The following is an 18,546-nucleotide window of genomic DNA, read 5'->3' as shown; positions in this document are numbered from 1 at the left end:
CCAACTTTTACCCCAGCTTTTTAAATTCTGGCAGAGAGAGTCATGATTGGACCTTCCACTTTGCCCCTACATCAAGGGGGTGTGGAAAGAGCTTAGCTGAGAAATTCTTCCCTTTTCACTCTTGAAAGGTTTCAGACCAGAACAGACCAATCTCAGATTCTCACCATCTAAGCTAGCATGAATCCCTCTGAAAATCTCCAACCCTTTACTAAATGAAGGTAATCAATCCCTGAGGGAGATCTACTACATCTGAAAGCCAAAGGGCACACACCCTCATACTGTTAATTCTTTCTCAGTGCTACAATATCTCAGGATCCCCACCACACTGCTGCCAAAACTCCAGTTCTACCACCACCCAGGACTTACATTCGTGCTGCGAAATCGCAGGAAACCCAGTACAAAGTTGCTAAACCCCAAAATCTCCTTCACAGGACCTCCAATATAGTGCTGCCCCTCTCCAGTGCTGCTAAATACCAGGTACCAACCTCTAATTTGGTATACCTTGCCTACCATCTTATTGTGTATCTTGTGTATCTAAAAAAGTAAGACATAAAAATAAAAGGGTGTATCCTCCAACTCAGTACGAGCAACACCACTGGAGATCCATTGGTTTCAAAAAGTTTCATGTCCAGTATACATCTGTCCCACTCCAAACATTGCACTTCCAGCTTCCACACCTACTTACATGCAAATTAATCAGGAAAAAAGGGAAAGAGACAGTCAGATATTTAATGGTGGATTCTTTTGATCTGGAGCAACAAATTTACAATCAGATACAATTAACCTCCAAGTGACATCAGGAATTTGCATGGAGCTACATTACCAGGACTCGCCAACTTAGAGCAGATTTTAGCAATGGCCCAGAATAAACACAGTTCCATCTTAGTAACTAACAACTGTGCTCCAAACCACCGACTAATAAGGATCGCCACGAAGATCCATTGATGCATGCAAACAATATCCAGATGATCCAAGGATTCTTTTGCCATCGGTAACTAGCCATTCACCTATTCTTGATACTCATTGACATAAGAACATAAGAATTAGGAGCAGGAGTAGGCCATTTGGCCCCTCGAGCCTGCTCCGCCATTCAATAAGATCATGGCTGATCTGATCTTAGCCTCAACTCCATTTTCCTGCCAGTTCCCTAAAACCCTTGATTCCCCTAACGTCAAAAATCTATCAATCTCCACCTAATTATATTCACTGACTCAGCCTCCACAGCTCTCTGGGGTAGAGAATTCCAAAGATTCACGATCCTCTGAGAGAAGAAATTCCTCATCTCAGTTTTAAATGTGCGATCCCTTATTATATAATTAAAATAACACACTGCAAGTGAAGCATTTTACATATCGTACCATTTTAATTTTAATTTTAAAAGAAACAGCACATGGATTCTGTACACAAAGCTTTTAGCAAATGGAATTCTATTGCACTATTTCCCCATTATTTTTCAACATATGACAATTTACTTGCAAAATTATTATAAATGGCCAATTCCAAAACAAATGTAGAAAGACAACAATCAAAACTTTTGTGTACCTGGGTCATCACAAATTTCAACATTAGTTACATCCACCCTTTTTGATCATCTTTCAGTCAGTTTAAATATATCAGGAGTATAACAACTGGTTGTATAGCAACATTAGGAAGTGCAGTTAACGTTCAAGTTAAATGTTTGGTGGCAAATGTTCTTATCTTCTTAAAATAAAACACTGCACTTTACTTCATAGAAGTTTTGGTTAATAAATATCACAATCCTAAGGAGAATGTTGAGAGACCTGGTTGGAATTTGCATAAACTCCCAACACCATATATCAAAATGTTAAATGCGATGTGGAATCATTTTTTTTTTATAATGAAATGGATATCTGGATTTTGTTTGCCAATATAAAACACAATATTGCTAATATTCATTTTGTAGAAATCATATTCACAGATATCTTTCGGTGCATTTTTATTTGTAAGATGGAGTAAATTTGCATAACCCCCTAAAAAAAGAAGCAGGCATCACAGTGAGGAAATGCGACAGCAAAGCACAAGGTGTTTCCTTTTCTATACAGAGCCTGGCATTGGTTAAGATAGGGAAATCACATGATCTTAACCACAGACCTGTGGCCAAGTCCTGATGCAAGACTGACAGCCCTGATCTGATTAAGGAACAGTAAGGAGTGATAGTAATACGGGCAAACCAGGCAGGCAGGAAAAAGGTAAAGTACAGGGATCTCCAGGGCACAATCTGTTTGAAGGTGCTGAATGTTCTTAATTTAACCAACAGACTACTCAAAATTGCAACATACTGTACCTCGAACCCCAATCATACCATGAGTTCCTCTGGCAAAGTTACACAGTACAAGTTTCCTGGGTGAAAGGGCATCCATCAGTAATTGCACCTTTGTGGGGCCATGAATCTGGACTGTGCCTGATGTCCACCAGGATTTAGCTGGAGAAGCATCCCAGCATAAATCCCGTTGAGTTTCAGAGCCCTGTAAACTTTGCAATCTAGTAGACATTGACCATTTCACACAGTCTCCGAACAGCACTCCTCTTTTCTATCCCAGATCATTAAATGGCCTGGAGGACCCCCGGCACAGATCCACCTCTGACAAGGCCTCACACTGGCAAAAGGAAGAAGTAATTTGAGTGCAGTTCCCCATCATGGAGATGCAAATACAATAGGAATGGCATTCAACTTCACTTTTCTTCACGTCGGCCTGTTAGGTCACTGGCCTCAAGTCCTTCTGATTGCTGCTGGTCCCAGGGCCCACGGATAATCTTGGGTTGGTGATCTAAGAAGGATTTTTCCAGCAGTCTTCTTCAGTCTTTAGGTTGGTTCAGGACCCCTGCAGACCTTCAAGTCCATGGTGGTCTCAGCACTAGCCCAACACCTGGTTTCTTTGGGCTTCCTCTGATTGGGCATCCAACAGGCCAATGTGAAAGAAGGTGAGAAAGAGGCATGGAACACTCCATCCCACCCTACTTATATCTCTGTGAATGGCCTATGCCTACTGCAGAGACAGGCCCAGTTCCATGCCACCAGTGAAATTATGGGACAACTCAAATGGGGCGGAGACTCCATGTAATGCCACTGGGCAAAAGTCAGGAAATTCAGCCTCTTGATCTGTTAATGTGTCAAATCACAGCCGTTTTCATGGAATTCGGTTAGGGCGCAGTGGTAAAATGATAGGCTGAAAATTTAAGCAGGGCCCAATTTCTCCTACATTCACACACAAAAAAAACTAACTAACTACTAGTCCATTCCTCTTGTCTCAAATTGGCAGAGGAATGGTGCTTGTGGAGAATTTGATTGGAATTTTAATGTGGAGGGGTTCATGGGTTTGGGTGCAGGTGGGGGGAATAAAACCAGCAGAAAGCGTCAGAAAGCCAGCTCCAACTCGCCAACTTCTGGGTTTAAGTCAAGCGTGTTAGGCTGCTTGTGCACAACCCCCTGAGGAGAGGTGGGTTGCCTATTAACATATGTTAATCGCTCAATTAGAGTGATATTTAAAATCACTTTCAAATTTAACAGCACATCCATGGGTTTCCTGAATGTCGCCAGTGAAAACCAGTGAATAATACTGCAATAAATACTGCAATAAATACTCATTATTCACAGCTTCTTTCTTACCTACTAGTGGGAAAGGGTTTGTTCACAGTACTTTTACTGAGGGGCTACTTTCTACAGTTTGGAGGTTTCCTCAATCTCATCAGGATAAGTGACGCTATGGCTGCCTTAGATTAAACCTCGGATAATGAGCAATATGACCACCAGCAGCACCAGCCTCCTGTTCAGAGACCTATAGTTCAGCAGCAGAGAGGACAGCAGCTCATAGGAGACACTACCCACAAAACAGGGTCTTACAGACAGAGGCTGAGTATCCTTGCTATGTCTGAACAGCAGTGTCTCAGGAGGCTCAGGTTGTTGCGTCAGGTGGTGGCAGATATCAGCAGCCTGCTCCCAGCTGGATCTGGTGGCCATGCATTATCAGCGACAGTCAAAATTACCACTGCCCTCAATTTATTTGCCTCTGGATTCTTCCAGGGCTCTGCCGGAGACATAGCCAGGATCTCCCAGTCGACAGCCCACAAATCCACAAGACCGGTGACTGATGGCTTGTTTGCCAGGGCCAGCAATGATGTCAACTTCGTCTACGATGATGCCAGTCAGAATGAGCGGGCGCTCAAGTTTGCATCTCTGGCTGGCTTACCACAAGTGCAGGGCATCATAGACTGTACACACGTGGCAATCCAGATCACCCAGGAGTATTTGTCAACCACAAGTATTTGTCAATGTGCAGCTGGTGTGGAACCACAAAAAGATATTTCTGCAGGTGTGCGCCAGGTTCCCGAGGAACTGCCATGATGCTTTTGCCCTGCTGCAATCCAAGCTTCCTGATGTCTTTGGACCTGCAAGTATACTTAAGAGGTGGCTGCTAGGAGACAAGGGACTTCAAACGCGACTGATGATACCATTCATAAACCAAACAATGAAGCCCAACAGCACTACAATGAATGCCATGTGACCACCAGATGTGTAACAGACCAAGCCATCGGCATATTGAAAATGCATTTCAGGTGCCTAGACATATCTGGAGGCATCTTCAGTACACACCAGACAGGGTCTCCAGAATGGTCTAGGTGTGCTGTACTCTGCACAACATTGCACAGCAGTGATGTTTGGACCTGCAGGAGGAACAAGGCGCTCAGATCTTCCTCTGATGATATGGAGGAAGAGGAGGAAGAAGAGGAGGTGGGTGATGAAGGCAGTGCACCCCCAGTTGCTCACATTGTTGTCCTGGATGTCAGGGATGCCCTTATACAAACATAGAAAATAGGTGCAGGAGTAGGCCATTCGGCCCTTCGAGCCTGCAGCGCCATTCAATAAGATCATGGCTGATCATTCACCTCAGTACTCCTTTCCTGCTTTCTCTCCATACCCCTTGATCCCTTTAGCCCTAAGGGCCAAATCTAACTCCTTCCTAAATATATCTCATGAACTGGCCTCAACAACTTTCTGCGGTAGAGAATTCCACAGGTTAACAACTCTCTGAGTGAAGAAGTTTCTCCTCATCTCGGTCCTAAATGCGTTACCCCTTATCCTTAGATTGTGACTCTGGTTCTGGACTTCCCCAGTATCGGGAACATTCTTCCTGCATCTAACCTGTCCAATCCCGTCAGAATTTTATGTTGCTATGAGATCCCCTCTCATTCGTCTAAACTCCAGTGAATACAGTCCCAGTCGATCTAGTCTCTCCTCATATGTCAGTCCTGCCATCCCGGGAATCAGTCTGGTGAACCTTTGCTGCACTCCCTCAATAGCAAGAATGTCTTTCCTCAGATTAGGAGACCAAAACTGAACACAATATTCCAAGTGAGGCCTCACCAAGGCCCTGTACAACTGTAGTAAGACCTCCCTGCCCCTATACTCAAATCACCTAGCTATGAAGGCCAACATGCCATTTGTCTTCTTCACTACCTGCTGTACCTGCATGCCAACTTTCAATGACTGATGATGTACCATGACACCCAGGTCTCGTTGCACCTCCCCTTTTCCTAATCTGCCGCCATTCAGATAATATTCTGCCTTCGTGTTTTTGCCACCAAAGTGGATAACCTCACATTTATCCACATTATACTGCATCTGCCATGCATTAGCCCACTCACCTAACCTGTCCAAGTCACCCTGCAGCCTCTTAGCATCCTCCTCACAGCTCACACTGCCACCCAGCTTAGTGTCATCTGCAAACTTGGAGATATTACACTCAATTCCTTCATGTAAATCATTAATGTATATTGTAAATAGCTGGGGTCCCAGCACTGAGCCCTGCGGCACTCCACTAGTCACTGCCTGCCATTCTGAAAAGGATCCGTTTATCCCGACTCTCTGCTTCCTGTCTGCCAACCAGTTCTCTATCCACGTCAATACATTACCCCCAATACCATGTGCTTTAATTTTGCACACCAATCTCTTGTGTGGTTACTTTGTCAAAGGCCTTTTGAAAGTCCAAATACATCACATCCACTGGTTCTCCCTTGTCCACTCTAATAGTTACATCCTCAAAAAATTCCAGAAGATTTGTTAAGCATGATTTCACTTTCATAAATCGATGCTGACTTGGACCGATCCTGTCACTGCTTTCCAAATGCGCTGCTATTTCATCCTTAATAATTGATTCCAACATTTTCCCCACTACCGATGTCAAGCTAACCAGTCTATAATTCCCCGTTTTCTCTCTCCCTCCTTTTTAAAAAAGTGGTGTTACATTAGCTACCTTCTAGTCCATAGGAACTGATCCCGAGTCGATAGACTGTTAGAAAATGATCATCACTTCCTTAAGTACTCTGGGATGCAGACTATCAGGCCCTGGGGATTTATCGGCCTTCAATTCCATCAATTTCCCTAACACAATTTCCTGACTAATAAGGATTTCCTTCAGTTCCTCCTTCTCACTAGACCCTCAGTCCCCTAGTATTTCTGGAAGGTTATTTGTGTCGTCCTTCGTGAAGACAGAACTAAAGTATTTGTTCAATTGGTCTGCCATTTCTTTGTTCCCCTGATTCTGACTGCAAGGGACCTACGTTTGTCTTCACTAATCTTTTAATTCAAGGTTCACGTAGTTAGCACCAGTGGACCCATGTCACTAGCACATGCAATGGCCACTCTTCCCACTGATACAAAGGAGTCCTACAAACAAACAACCACCCCTATTGGTCCCCATGAATTCATGTCTTCCCAGGCACCATCAAAGAAGTTAAAAGCTGATTTGCCACCCAGCACCCAAGATGGGAAAAGTGGTGCAAAATAATATTTATGTGACCAAACTAAACAGAAATTTAGCAACACAACATTTTCTCATATACCCATGTGCATACCCTTGTGCAACTCTTCCTTTTCCTACTACTCCTATGTGGTGCAACTCCTGTGGCTTGAGCAGAGGCAGAGACAGGCTGATTAGAGCCCACATCTGACTGCTGAGATGCTTTTGACTGACGCCCTTTGGGTTTTACGCTTGGCTTAGCTTCCTCTTGTAGATCTAAAGAAAGAGAAGAGAAAGAGAAGTTACAATTGTGTCCGAGTAAGAAACAGTCAGATATTGCTTTTAGTTGAAGTAGTAACATGGTAAAGTGTTTCAACATATCCTTTGTTGCTGATGAGTGAATGAAAGATAGGGTATGAAGAAACAGCAGGAGAACACCGAACTGGGGATAATCCTATTACATCTCCATCTCCACCATTTTCCTAGTATTTGTAGGGCTTCTCCATCTGGGGCCAGAAAATGAATGTTAGGGTCTCCTACATGAGCTGTCTCTCTTTTATGTGTTCCCCTGCAACTGGAGTATAATCAGTGAAAAACTCCAATTATCATCATGGCAAACAGTGAAAACCCCAGTACGGCCCATAATGAATGGAATTACACATACATGCATCATGCAGCTACATTAGATAGGAGGGTTATTTTGGGCTGAATACATGTCAGAATGTGCATGAAGAAAGACTTCCAGAGAAGGTTGGGAGTATAAAGTTCCATTCATGGTAAGCATCGAGAGTTTTTTTTAAAGACAGTGTGAGGTCAGCCAAATACCATACGTTGCATTAATGGATCAATGGAACATAATGATCGGTTCTGCTGCCTTAGCTAATTATTGTTTCCAGGTTGTGCCATATAGTGTTGCCCTGTGCTGTTCATTTTGGGGTCCTGTGATACTCCTTGCTGAAGAGGGACTGATTTCCTTTTTCTCCGGTAGAAATTCAATGGCTCCAGTGTTAAGTAAATAATTCTCTGGACTGCTGAACTCTTTCCAGACATTCTTTCAACAAAGAAGTCTACTGCCTTCAAAACCAACAAACAGTAATGCCTACCCATTTCAGCTGTTACAGGTCTTTCGGATGAGACATTAAACCGAGGTCCTGTCTGCTCTCTCAAGTGGACGTAAAAGATCCCATGCCACTATTTTGAAGAAGAGCAGGGGAGTTATCCCCGGTGTCCTGGCCAATATTTATCCCTCAATCAACACAACAAAAGACAGATTATCTGGTCATTATCACACTGCTGTTTGTGGGAGCTTGCCTGAGTGCAAATTGGCTGCCGCATTTCCTACATTGCAACAGTGACTACATTTCAAAAGTACTTCATTGGCTGTAAAGCGCTTTGAGATGTCTGCTGGTCATGAAAGGTGCTATAGAATCCAAGTCTTTCTTTCTTTAAATCCTGCAGCAGCAGAAGATTTTCTTCTCACCAATAGGAGAGTTCCCAATCACAGATGTTTTCAACACTAGGTGCTCGCCTCAACAAAATTAAGAAGAAAACATATTGGGATTTGCCAGCTTCACTTCTACTGCTAAATTCTGTTTAACAATAGCGTAGAAGTTGGAGGATGTCATGCTTAAACTGTACAGTGCTGTAATCAATCCATACCTTAAGTACTGTGCCTATTCTAGTACCACGGCACCGAGAGACATTACAGGGAAGGACCATAACGTTAAGTATCAATATAATAAATGGAATAGAAAAGGTAATGCTGGAACACTACTCCAAATTAAACAATGACAGTAACACAAGAGTTACAGGCAAATTTAAGACCAATATCAAGAAGTGCTTCACGGAGCAGGTGAGGAACCAATTGTCATCCATGTGGGAATGAATAATATAGGTAGAAGTGAACCAAGGTCCTACATGCTAAATTTATGGCATTAGTATTGAAGCTCAAGAGAAGGAACTCAAATGTAGTATTTTCTAAAATACTGCCCTTGACACGTGCGAGTGAAGAGAGACAAAGGATAATTAGACAGACCAACACATGGTTATGGCTTTGCTAGGCAATCAGGGTTTCAGATCCTCAAACAATGAGACTCCTTTTGGAATAATGGAAGCCTTTACAGACCGGATGGGCTCCATCTTAAACAAAAGTGGGGTCAAGGTGTTGGCGGTCAGGATAGATAGAATGATGGGGCAATGTTTAAATTAAATGCAGGGATGGTTGCAGTAGGTGCAAGAGACCACAAACCTTAAGGCGTATCAGTGAAAACACAAATTGAAGTTTAATCATTCTAATTCCAATGGTGGAGAGTACCCACCCCCAATCTTGTCCCTTTTTACACAACCAGCAGTGTGCAGACAGCGCACGCTAGCACTGGGAAAGCCAAGGATCATCCTAAATTAGGCCATGGGCCTCATTTGAATACCTTGGGTGATGTGCCAGCACTTGTCACACCTCAAGAGGCAACTCACTCGTTTCTAAGGGATCAAGTTTAGGCCGCCTATCTCGCTGGCAGTGGCCCTCCGGGACGTCCTGAGATTTGGGGTGGGTGGATGGAGAAGAATGATAACGGGAGAGGGGGCAATCATAGGCTGGCAGCGGCCCTTGGGGGTGCTGTGGAGCTGGGAAGAACACTCCTGCAAGGGGCCTAATTCCTATTTAAAGCAGTCACCACAGGCACCTGAAAAATCACCTGACCCAGTATGGGGCCGGCCGTATTTCATATGTCTTTAGACATAGCCCTGTGAAATTGGGACTTTTTGCCTCTATTTTCCATCTTGAAAACGGCAGCAATAAGGAACAATTTTTACCCCACAATCTCTACACTTGCACTATTCTGCTTAGTTTTAGACTTGAGAAAAAGTGCCAACTCCATCTGCCTCGGTGACTCAAACCCTCAGCCACAACAGTGTGTTGAGAGTGTTCCTGTTGGCCTGTTGCTTTTACTGCTGTCATATGGACTCTCCTAATTTTGCTACGAAGATCTAATTGGAGGTCTGACTCAAACTGAACCTCAAGACCACTGCATTTTTCTGTAACAATGATGAGTTGTTCTTTTCAGTCAGCTTTCATTTTTGTAATTACTTGTTAACATGCTTTAAACTGGAGAATAGGGATGTAGCAAATGGAATCCTTCTTTGTTTTACTCATCATATTTTCTCATTTTAAGGTCATGGACTCCACTTCTCTTTTATCCAAAATATTGCATATATTTAATGCTCAACATATGACTGCCATACCACTGATTATCAAAAATGTCCACCTGATGTGACCATGTGGCTTGTTAATATCATTCTGTTTCCTGTCCAGGCCACTTTGGAAACCCCTCCACAGCATGAGTTGCAAATAGTCTTAGAATCACACATCTGGTAACACAATATGACTTTGGTTACCATCTTGTCAGTGTATTGGGTACTTCATATCTAAAATTAAATTCGGTTTCATGTTCATAGGGGCCAAAATTGCCCTCAGTGAGAAATTGGGGAGGGCACTTTGAATTCGCTGGAACTTTAGCGCCTGGTGAGAGTCGGAGGGAAGAGGTGGTAAATTCAGCTGTTAGTTCAAGAAACCACTTCCCACTGTTGGAGGTGGTATCTGGACAGTGTCCATCACTACCGCATCGCGCTAATGCGTCGCAACCTCCCTCCTCATCACTTAAAGGGGACGGATGCTGCGAGTCCTCCATGGAGCACACTGGGCCACCAGAGAGGGGTTCGGCCAGGCCAGCAGCCCGGCCTGTTGGCTGCCCGATCAAACCAACGGTCATCATTCTCGGGCCGACTCAGGTGTCGGCCAACATTTAAAACAAAATGGCGGCCACGTCAGTACACCCTCCCTTTCAAGGGCAGCACACCACCTCACAAAGCTGTCGGGGGCACCAATGGCGGCCGCGCTGAAAAGGGGTCACCGCCGGGCTGTAAGGCGTTACCGCGTGGCCGACAGAGGGCTGGAGCGGCGGGCGGGGCGGCAACACGGGGTGCGGCAGAAACCCGTCCCGGGGGCAATTGCACGTTGGTCGTACCTGCCATCTGTCTTAGAGCTGGTAATCGGCCTTAAAAAAGGGGCAATTATGGCCCCAAAGTCTTTTCATTATTTAACAAGTAGTTAAAGTGGGCCAGAAATTTCCACTACCCTGAATAGCTTCTGGCTCCTGAGAAAAAGCAAGGTCTACTTTCCAAGCTTCTGTAACAGTTCCTGCCATTCCATTCCGATCTGACACTCAGGCCCTGCATTTCTCTCTCTCACGTTTTGTCAATGTGTGAGTTTCAGCTCACGTTGCTCTTTCTTTTACCCCAGTCTCACTTGCCGTTGCACTGCATAATGTGTACTTAACCGCACAAACTCAGAAAGTCCCAGGGCTAATTGGCAATCTGAGCCGAGTTGGCTACTCTCAACTAGGGAACAATTGGGGATCTCCAGTTGCCTTCAGTGCCTCCAGGCTAAGTTGGAAGGAAGTATCAGCTGGGGTTCCTGGTCATGATCTCTATCTGGTTACTCCTACTGGAAAGTACCAAGTGTGGACATTGAGTGTAAACAGGATCAGCCTCAAATGCCACGATTCCTTTTATTAAACAGCAACTGACATTGATTGTTGAGGCCCACACATGAAGAATGACCACTTGAACAAGGTACCACAGGGAAGCTGATACCTGTGGAAATGTACCTCAGCAAGAGTCACTGCTTTCAACAGGGTAGAATATTAGTAACAGAAAAGAAAACCAAACAAGCTGGAATCATTTGTAAATAATTAAAAACAAACTTTGAATTTATGATAAGATGCAAGATGGTACTCAGGGGAAATCCCTGTGTTTCCAAACCTTTAATTATTACACACACCGCAATGCACAAACATTCTAGTCTTACATAGATGTTTAGGGCAAAACTCAAAGAGAAACTTATTGTAGAATTATTTTTACATAATGGCACTGTGTTTGGCCAAACCACAAAGAAATGCATCATAGCAACAATGTGCATCAGACCAGATTGTTGGACTGTGTTGGGTATCGCTACACCTCCATATAAGTGTCATCATTAGTGAAGGGAAAACTCAACTTAATTAATGTGCAGATAATACTCAGCATTTCCATTTTATAAATATGTCCATGTACACAGTTATAATATAATAACAACTACCTTGCATTTCTAAATATTTGTTTTTAATATATTTTTTCTTTGCTCATCAAGCGGCGGGTAGGGAATATGAGTGATAAGAAAATAAATCGCTTTTCCAATGGGTTGAAGTTTAGAAAAATGGGCAGGTTGGAGTGGAGAATGGGAATAAACCTGCCATTAGAAGTGTAGTCGGAACTATTTTAGTGTCAAACTCAATGGAAAGGAAAATCTAGGCCTTAAATTCATCAAATATTTAAATGTTTATCCATATTTGTAGTAGCCTTGACTGTAGATTATATGTTGATTATATATGTTTATTCATTAAGGCAAAAATGTCACTGTTTCTCTAAAGTTTATAATTTTTCTTACCAGCTCTCTCTACAAAGATCAAGCAGCTTTAAGCACTTTGAACGCTCAAAGCCTCCATCATCACCATTGGTTAATGATCAAGAACTCAATCTTCATGAAAATGTAAGTCTGATGAATAATTCTGTTGCTAGATTGTAACTGAAAAAGTGATCTGATTTTGACAAACTAGAAGGGAGGTTCTTCTTGAGCACCTATATGCACCAGTCTTTCTTTTTTCTCATTTTTTAATCTTGGTTTTCGTCCTTTATTTTCCATGGGGCTCACTCTACCACAACGCCTTGAGGCAGGATGTACAAATCATTAGTCCTACTCAAACAATGGGTGGCGGGGGGTACAATTGGGGAGGGAGTCAATTAGTTGAGTTGTGTGTTTGAAATGTAAGCAAGTGGAATAACTCAAACAGCTATGACAAGTCATGAGTTTAAGGGAGATGGTTGACTATCCAAGGGGATATTTAATTCCCAGGTGGAAAGCCAGGGAGCCATGTGGGCCACATGCATGGGAGCTGAAGAAGGAGACCTGGTTTATTTTAATGGCCTGTTTTCAATAATATTCTGGTGGCCAGCTGCTAACCTGAAACAGATGTCCAGAGACAGCTTGCCGACTTGTGGCGTGTGAAGATCAAGTGGCCCAGAGGCCACCAGCCTGGTAGTTAGGTAAAGTGAGTTTCGTGGGTAGGAAGAGGGAGGGAGCACCTGTGGTACACAGAGGAACACTCCTACTTTCCTGACCCCACAAAGATAAGTTTTAAACTTAGCTGATAGGGTCTCTGCTGGGTATCTGCCAAGGCTAACTGAGAAGAACTCCATAGACAGTTAAAATTGCATTGGGGTCCAAATGACATCATAGGGAGTTAAAATTCCTCCTCTGGAAAATGTAATTGAATGGAAGGTGAAATACGGAAACAATATAGCCATGTACAATGAATGGACTGACATTGGAAAAAATTATTTGGTGTGATTATTTGTTGTTCATTGAGCACATCCAGTAAAGAGTGAATTGTGATCAAGGCTAATCAACCACTGGTATGCTTCTGAACTGCGTTTGATTATAATTCAAACAAATTAATTTACTCCAGTGTAACCAACTAGATGGAGTCTAGACTCTAGGAATTCCGATTAATCCTTCAAAAAGAGCAGAGATTACCTGTGGGATCAACATAGAACTTGAAAACAGACACATTAAAGTTGAGTTATTACTGTGTGGGATTTAAGCAACTCCTCAGTGGAGCATAAAAGAAAATGGGGCCAAAATTGCATAACAGCCGCAAGACGGGAGTTCCTGCGGCAGGCGCGTAAATCCCTCCCTGCGATCTATATTCAGCTTTACTGCCCCCGAGAACAAGTGGAGTGCAAAATATCATGCTTCACTTGCTCTGTGGGGCGCAAGTGGGTTGAAAGGACTCCGCGAAGGGTGCAGTGCTACGTGGTGGGACGCATAGCACTGCTGCGTAGACAGGTCCCTCCACTTCATTAAAGGGGGGATCCAAGCTGCCGACTCTGTGGGCGGGAAACGGGGCCATCCCTGGACCACCAGGGAGCGGGGTGCCGTGACAGCGGCCCAACACACAAGCAGAGTGCCGGGCTGCAAGATCGTGGCACAGACTCTGTGATCGAGGAGGAAATCGGCCATGTATTTTTCCATTCTCCACCTCCCCTTTAATTTTCACCACACAAGTGGCCTACAGCCCAGTACGTGCCCCCGTGAAGCTGTCGCTGGCCTTGCCTGCCACGGCTTCAGGGGGCGCAACTGAATTTTTGCTCCAAAGCAAAAACGAGTCACTGTGCACGGTGATGACATGGTCATCGCCGACACAGCGGAGTGGGGCGCTACCGGTTACCGCCGCCGCTAAACTCCAGGAGGATCACACGTCCCTTACACATCTGGCTCAATTTTCTTTTCTTTCACTTCACTGGAAGAATAATCAACTTGCTTCACTTACCAACGTGTGATCCTCCCAGCCAAAACAGAATCTGCATACGCTCGTCGTGGTCTGATGACCCATTTTAACTTCGGCCTGCGTGGGCAAGCCATCTGAAACCTGCTGGCAGTTAAAATCTGCACCCCCCTCTCCCAACACCTACACATAATAGGGACTCATCGAAGTTCGCAGTGCTTCCCCTTTCTAATGTTTGAATTTAATATCAGTTGAGTAGCAACATGCTGGTTGAATGTAGCGTTTTGATCATTAATATTTCAGTAACTAGGAAAATATTACAAGTGAGGTTCATAGCTCAATAGCCCATAATTTAGTTTCTGTGATGTTGCAGGCATGAATTATCATAATATTATTAGTACTGTTACTAGTGAAAATATTTGTGGATGTAAATTGTATTGTGCAATATTAGACATGAATGAGTTAAAACATTCACATGAAATACCTTTGTCTACTCTTTAAAAAAAGGCAATAACCTATTAAAAACCTGTTAGAATTGCAGACAAAAGAATTTCATACAACTACAGAAATACATTTCTTAATCATTTCAACCTGTTGACCAGATATTGCTTTTATTTTCAGGCCGGGATGATTGACGCTAAGGCAGCTAGCACAGAAGAGCCCAACAAATCTGGCAGCAAATTAGGAAAGAAATGGCGAGCAGTTATTTCACGTACTATGAATAGGAAGACTGGTCGAATGATGGTGAAAGCTTTGGCAGAAGAGAAGGTAAGAGCCACTTCAGGGTTCCACATTGTCAGCATAGCTCCAGCTTTTGGGTGGTGATTCTTTTACACTGAGAATTTCCATGAAAATTAAAGAAATTGCCAAAAGTTCTGGGTAGGAAAGGTACTGTATGCATGCATACTGGCTTGGCTTGTTTTTGTTTAAAAGAGCATTATCCATATCTCAAAGTGCCAAATAGCTCATGTCCAATAAGAGATTAGTGCCTTAAAATTAGGCTTTTCATATAAAATTCCTATGTCTGCTGCTTTAGCAGAGATGTAAACCAATTTATTTTAAACAGCTGAGGTAAGATAGTTAAGGTGGCAGACAACAGAATTTCAACCAAGTGTTAATATCCATACGCACTAATTTTCAAAGAGACAAATTTTAAGGCGAACATTTATAGTTAGAAGCATGTGCACTGATCTCATTGGAGATGCATGATATCATATCTGCCCTCAACAAACTTTATAATTTTAGGGAACATTGAATATGTTGCAGGGTTTGTACAGAATCCAATATACCACAGCACCCAATTTGGTGGACTCTCAATGAAGCTTTTAATTGGACTACTCTTAACTATTCTGGAAACTGAGCCTTCCCAATAACTGGTCACAGTGAAGACAACAGGGGAAATTTACAAGCCACCCACCGGTGGAAACAAGGTGGAAGTGCCTCGAAAAGAGTATGGGGAATGACTTCCTATCCTGTTCCCGTTGACTGTGTGGCAAGCATTACAGTGCCAATGGCAAAGCACTATGTGAGCAGAGCAGCCGCCTGAATCAGCTGATAGGCCCTTTTAATATGCAAATCGGAGTCCTATGACATACGATGGAGGTACTTGATACATGGCCCATGATTCAGCTTCCGTAAACTGATATAGATCTATTATCAGGTACCGCAGCGTGACACTCCAATGAAGCTTTCCACTTAAAGATGAGAGTTGATAAAATTCAACACAGAGGCACATTGCAGAACTTTTTCTATAGTTTTCATCCCCCAAGAGGAGCAACCTTGCCATCAAACCAAGTATACAGTTGTGCCAGTCATCACTAGAATTTCTCTGCAATAGTAATACAAGGTGAAGTTTGATAGTAGAAAGAGGGGGCACAGGTTCAAACCACTTAAAGGAAACCTTAAGACTGTGAGGAAGTTCTGCATACAAAGGGCTAGATTTTCCCCAACAAGTTTTGTCGGCGCACTGACCTCAAGCGCGTCGACTTTGCACGCTGGAAAAGCGGCGGCAAAAACCCGCCCTATCCTGGCCCCTGAGCCTAGTCCCCGGAGTCCTGGCATGGCGTCGATGTTAAGGTGGGGGACGGAGCCAAATGCCCATGCTGAAAACACTACCGGCACCTTCGCGCATGCGCAGTGGAGCCGGACCCGACGTGCGCGCATGCACAATAGACAGACAGAAAGAAAACTTGGCTCCAGCAGCTGCAACTTCCCTCCCCTATCCCAGGCCGAATGGCCTCACACACAGGCTGGCCCGCTGCCTTTCCCGGGCAGGCCTTCTCGAGCGCCCCCCCCCTCTCCTGCCCCCGATTAAACGCGTAGATCCAGCAGCTGCAACTTCTCCGGAGCGTCTTTCCCTCCCCTATCCCAGGCCGAATGGCCTCACACACAGGCCGGCTGGTTGCCTTTAAAGATAAGGTAGGATTTACTTCTTTTTTAATTGTATTTTATTGTTTTGAGCTTTTCCTTAATGTTTGCTGCTTGTATGTTGAGGTCCTCTCCAGTTCCTTTCCCTCCCCCATCCCTGCCCTTATGTCTGTTGAATGTGCGCTGCTTTTTTATAACTGCCCACAAGGTTTTTTAGAGCTGGCCACATACGCTGACCTAAGTGGATTTGGGGTACGTTTTTGTTGGCCAAAGTGACATAAATAGCCAAAACTGACGTAAGTGTCTGGGAACGCCCCCTTTTGGGAAAAAAAATTGACCTAAAAAAAAATTGTACCTAACTGACTTACTCTGGAGCAAATTTTGGGGGAAAATGGCATTTTCTAACTTACACCAGAAAAAACAACTTACTCCCAAATAAATTGATGCAAGCCATGGCGAAAAATGGGTCCAAAAGGTGCTCAACACTTGGAATGGACTTCAGGATAGTGTGGTGGAAGCAAAAACTTTAGTCAATTTAGAGACAGTTCCTGCACCTATTTTTCTATGTTTCTATACTGGATATATTCAAGAGGGAGTTAGATATGGCTCTTACGGTTAAGGGGACCAAGGGGTATGGAGAGAAAGCAGGAAAGGGGTACTGAAGGAATGATCAGTCATGATCTTATTGAATGGTGGTGCAGGCTCGAAGGGCCGAATGGCCTATTCCTGCACCTATTTTCTATGTTTCTAAGTTACATGCAATGATGGGGGGAGGGGCTGTATATTTGATAATAAGATACTACAGATCAGGAGGACCATTCAAAGGGGCCAAGTTTTGGCCTGAGTTGCTCCTATTTTTTAGGGGCAACTGGTTTAGAATGGAGCATCTTAGAAATTGCAATTCTCGGCATTTAGTTTGCTCCAGTTCTAGTCAGTTAGAACAGTTTCATTTTGGAACAGATTTTGTTTTCAAAAGGGGGCGTGTCCAGCCACTTACGCCTGTTTTGAAAGTTTAGGCAGTGAAAACTTACTCCAAACTAACTTAGAATGGAGTAAGTGTAAATTTTTGTAGGCTCAGAAAAACCTTGCCTACACTTAGAAAATCAGGTATAGGGAACGAGGGGGGGGGGTGGGGGGGGAAGAAGGGAAGTAATTAAATTCTACAAGCATTCAACAGTCTCACTATTACAAATAAAGAGCCATCCTGAATAAAAAATTATAATCAAAACAAATACAAAATATTGAATATTTCTACCTGTGTGATGCAGCAGCAGCCTTCGAGCTGCGAAGGGGACTGAGGCCATTCGGCCAGGGACAGGGAGAGGCAGCCAGATAGCCAGTTTGAAACTTAAATTTGAAATTGCAGAATGGGTGCTGCATTGTCAACACCACGGATTATGCAATGGTTCGCCAGCGATTCACTGCATAGGAGATTTGAGCTCACCGCACCAGGAATGTCATAGCCCGTAGGTTGATGGGCAGGAGACCTTACCCACGTCGACAATATCGAGCCAGGTGCTCGTACTGGACATAAGCGAGGCTGATTGTGTCAAAAGGCTGCGTTTCCGCGGAGAAGTTGTTGTTGAGATCTGTGATCTGCTGAGAGCAGATTTACAGCCAGAAGCAGAACGCCAACTGCCCTGTCTGTTGCAGTGAAGGTAACACTGCACTTGCCTTCTATGCCTCGGGATCATTTCAGGCTGCAACTGGAGACGTGTGTGCCATCTCTCAACGTGCAATACATGGCTGCGTTTACCAGGTCACGGCTGCACTGTATGCGCGAAGGAATGACTTCATCAATTTCCCAATGACCGCACAAGCGATCCATGAGGGGGCTCTGGGCTTCTTCAGGATTGCCGGCTTCCCAAAGGTACAGGGCTGCGTTGATTGTACCCACATAGCCTTGTGAGCACCTGTGGAGGATTCTGAGCAGTACCGAAATAGGAAAGGTTTCCACTCTATCAATGTGCAGTTCATGTGTGATGACAAGCAGCGAATCATGTCAGTCGATGCGAGATACCCTGGCAGCACCCATGATGTGT

At 44.0% G+C, this 18,546-nt stretch overlaps 1 protein-coding gene across 2 annotated transcripts in view; it reads left to right on the top strand.

Annotated features, from left to right (window-relative positions):
• Positions 1-18,546, top strand: part of sash3 (SAM and SH3 domain containing 3) — an 87,648-nt gene that overhangs the window by 41,115 nt on the left and 27,987 nt on the right. For both annotated transcript variants that reach the window (XM_070881968.1, XM_070881967.1), the window contains exons 2-3: positions 12,244-12,342; positions 14,759-14,905. In XM_070881968.1, the coding sequence (XP_070738069.1) occupies positions 12,244-12,342; positions 14,759-14,905 (246 nt within the window). The remainder of the gene's footprint in view (positions 1-12,243; positions 12,343-14,758; positions 14,906-18,546) is intronic.

Source organism: Pristiophorus japonicus, chromosome 6 (assembly GCF_044704955.1).
Source record: "Pristiophorus japonicus isolate sPriJap1 chromosome 6, sPriJap1.hap1, whole genome shotgun sequence".
In the NCBI taxonomy this organism is placed as follows: Eukaryota; Metazoa; Chordata; class Chondrichthyes; family Pristiophoridae; genus Pristiophorus; species Pristiophorus japonicus.
This window is presented reverse-complemented; position numbering and strand designations above follow the sequence as displayed.